The sequence below is a fragment of the Pygoscelis adeliae genome, unplaced genomic scaffold (genome assembly GCF_000699105.1).
Source record: "Pygoscelis adeliae isolate BGI_AS28 unplaced genomic scaffold, ASM69910v1 Scaffold13, whole genome shotgun sequence".
NCBI lineage: Eukaryota > Metazoa > Chordata > Aves > Sphenisciformes > Spheniscidae > Pygoscelis > Pygoscelis adeliae.
The window spans coordinates 3558732-3562174 of NW_008824499.1; the positions used below are offsets into that span (position 1 = coordinate 3558732).

The following is a 3443-nucleotide window of genomic DNA, read 5'->3' on the forward strand; positions in this document are numbered from 1 at the left end:
GTGAGGGTGCATGTGGATTGAGGATGTGGTGGTTTCACCCCAAAAGTTCACAGCTGCTCTCAGGGGGGGCTGGCGTTTTTGTGGTGGTTGCGTTTGCTATGGTTGGCGGGGCCGGTTTAGCTTCAGAGCTGAAATCGCTTGTTTGTGAGGTTAATGTCTGCAGATGAGCCGCTCAGAAGGGGTGGGTCTGGGGAGACCCCCAAAATACCTTTGTTGGGAACACACCAAGGAAGTGGGGGGCCGGGGCTGCGCAGGGTGGGAGGACCTTTGCAGAGTCCCTCAAATAAGACGATGTGCGGGAAGCAAATGAATCTTTATCACCAAATTGGATCCTGATGGTAATTAGCATCACAGAGCTCATTTGCATTAGTGTATCTGGTTTTGGAGGTTGGTTTGAGCCGGGGCTGGTCTGGCCAGCCTGGGCTGTTATAGCACCTGCGGGGGAAACGGGGGTGTCGCGGGCAGATGGGAGTGTGGTGTCCCATCTGCGTGGTTGGTGGGACCGTGTAGAGGACAAATGCCTGGAGCTGGGTCCTCACCAGGGGTTTTAGCCCCGTCCCTGGCACGGCTGGAACGGGAGAGGGGCTTTTGCTCAAGGGGGCCGCGACCCCTTCTACCACCCCACGCTGGGAGACGTCACCATCAGGAGCACAGACCCAAGCGCCCATGGGTGGATTTGGGGCTTAATTCCTTCTCTTGGCTTGTTCATCCTGGCCATGCAAGAAGCAGCTTTCATTAGAGTTGTGTCTGCACAGGAGTGGTGCCTGCAGGGAGTCCCTCTCCTGGCCAAGCACTGTCAGCAGTTCCCTGTGCTGGGAAAATCCCCCGAGGGAAGAAATAACCCTGGGGAGGGTGAGTGGGGGAGTGGTGAGGGCTGTAAAGGCTGCGGCAAGTCCCCCCAGCCCAGCCTAGCCCAGCCCAGCCCAGGCCCTGTCCCCCCAGCACGTGGGATGGCTTCTTGCCTCTAAACCCAGCTTCAAGCATGCACCAAGCAGCAGCAGAGCGAGGCAAAGCTCCCGACGGGGTTTAAGGCATCCTGCAGGATCAGGCCATTGCCTTCATGCTCCTTTTCAAGCCCATTTCTCCACAGCAGCCGTGGAGACGAGCGTTACTTGTTGACTTTATAACGATCCCATTTTAATTTGCTTCCTTTAATGAGTGCCTTGTCTTGGGGGTGTGCTGGGGAGGCGTCGAGTGATGTGAGGCACCTGGCAGAGGGTAGAGGCCGTGGGCTTCCCACAACATGAACAGGCAAAGGGGAAAAATAAAGTCTGTAGCCATATGAAGTTTGGGATCGTGGAGGAAAATGCGCTATAGCTGCAGCGAGAGTGATTTTAGATGGATTACGCAAATAAAGCAGCGATTAATGAGCACAACTTGTTGGGGAAGCCTATTTGTCACACTTGGAGAGCTACCATCTAATTTTACTGGCTGCTCTTCAGCGCTCTTGTGTTGCTTTTCATTTGCTCTGAGCAAAGTACATTACTGCTCAAGAAACAAAACGGGCTCCTGCCATTCCTCCTCCTCCTTTCCCCTCTCCTTGAACGCTCGCTTCGGAGGCCGGTGTTGCTCCCTGCGTAGCAAAGAGCTCATTTATTTTGCAGCGTCCTTCCCTGCTCCCTCCTGTCCCCGGTTATTTAACTGGGGGGTCCCCGCATCATGGGTGGTTGACTTTGGGCTGGCTTTGAGTTGGTTTTGGGCTGGCTTTGAGTTGGTTTTGGGCTGGCTCTGGGCTGACTCTGGGTTGACTTTGAGCTGGCTTTGAGCTGGCTTTGGGTTGACTTTGGGTTGTTTTGGGCTGGCTCGGGGCTGACTCTGGACTGGCTTTGGGTTGGCTTTGGGTTGGCTTTGGGCTGTTTTGGGTTGACTTTGATCAGGCTTTGAGCTAACTTTGGGCTGACTTTGGGCTCGCTGATGAACGTGCCCACATTTAGCAAGCACAAAAAACCATCCTTTGGCTGGTTTTGCTCGCTGCGCCGCAGCCGAGCACGGCTCGGACACTGGGCTAGCCTTTTCGCCCCTTCTCCTCAAGTTTTCTTGTTAGCATGACAAAGAGAGGAAGTCTTTGGGAACTACTCTGCTCCCTCATTTTGTATTTCTAAGCTTGTTCTTGGCTGGTAGGGGACAGCGTCGAAAAGAGATATTTGAGTTGACTGGTGTCCAGAGCGCAGCTGCAGCTGTAATGACATCTGCCTGCATTTGTTTGCTTTAAGAAAAAATACATGTGGAAAGGGAAATGCATTTTTATAAACCGGACTCTCCCTGGCTGGCAAAATACGATGCTGAAATTTCCAGCACCACCTTTCCTGCAAGGGCTGTTTCTCAGCAGCCCTTTGGGGTGCCTGGCACTCTCTGCCTGCCGTGCAGAGAGGGCAATCCAGCAGGGAAAGGGTGATGGGGAGCGGAGGAGGTTGTAACTCTCATATTGCAGCAGTTGGAGGCTGCGGATCTGCTGCAATCCCCCCACAGTCCTGCCATGGCTGGTGGGCTCTGCCTGCAAACCACCCCGGCCGGCACCTGCTGGCATTCCCAGCTGGAAGTGAGGTTATTCCAGGCAGCAGCAGCATCCCACCACGGGTTGGGGTCCTGACTGATTTCAGCCGTGCAAACCGCAGCCTGGGGCTTCTCCTGGGGCTTCTCCTGGGGCTTCTCCCCCTCCTGGGCACCACTGGCATCAGCCGGGCGGTGATGGGGTTCGGGTATGGTCACAGTCATCCCCACTCATGGGGAGAGGCTTCATCCTGCTGGCGTGCCCGAAGCTGGGGGGCCGTGAGCGTACGAGAAACACTGATATCTTCCAGGTGGAGAAATGAATTAGTTAATAAATTAAAAGGGAGGGGGGGGGAAATGGTTTTTAGCAGGGGGATTTTGCCACCCGGGAGTGCAGCACCGCTCCCACTGCCCAATCCCCGCTGATGGAGGGAAAGCTAATTTTAACCCCCCGGTCTCCGTCACTTGCCATGAAGCCAGCAACATAGAAAACTTTCCAAAATAGCTCCCCAGCTTCCCGCTGCCGGGCTTGTTAGTGCGCGGGGCCGCGGGTTGAAGCTATTCCAGGCACGCCTGAGCTGTGCGGTTTCCACCGCTGTTAACAAAGCCCTTTGATTGCAATCCTCGCACTTTCATCCAAGCCATTAAGCCCTAATGTCTGATGTTTTTGTGCTTTTAGGCATTCGTATGTTAGATGGCGATGTAACAGATGTTGTTGAAGCGAAGTCGCTTGGCATCAGACCCGATTACATTGACATTTACAGCGCGAGCTGGGGGCCAGATGATGATGGGAAGACAGTTGATGGACCTGGTCTATTGGCCAAACAGGCTTTTGAGCATGGCATTAAAAAGGTGTGGATCCCGCAGCACCCAGACGCGCTCGCCCTCCTCCTCCTGCCCCATGGGGAACGCGTGCCAGGGCCGCGGCTGGCCCGGGGTCTGGCGTGGGGACG

At 55.1% G+C, this 3443-nt stretch overlaps 1 protein-coding gene across 1 annotated transcript in view; it reads left to right on the forward strand.

Moving 5' to 3' along the window:
• The window catches only part of PCSK6 (proprotein convertase subtilisin/kexin type 6), a 33648-nt gene that overhangs the window by 12152 nt on the left and 18053 nt on the right, over window positions 1-3443 (forward strand). The window contains exon 7 of the mRNA XM_009321537.1: window positions 3170-3342. Within this exon, the coding sequence (XP_009319812.1) occupies window positions 3170-3342 (173 nt within the window). The remainder of the gene's footprint in view (window positions 1-3169; window positions 3343-3443) is intronic.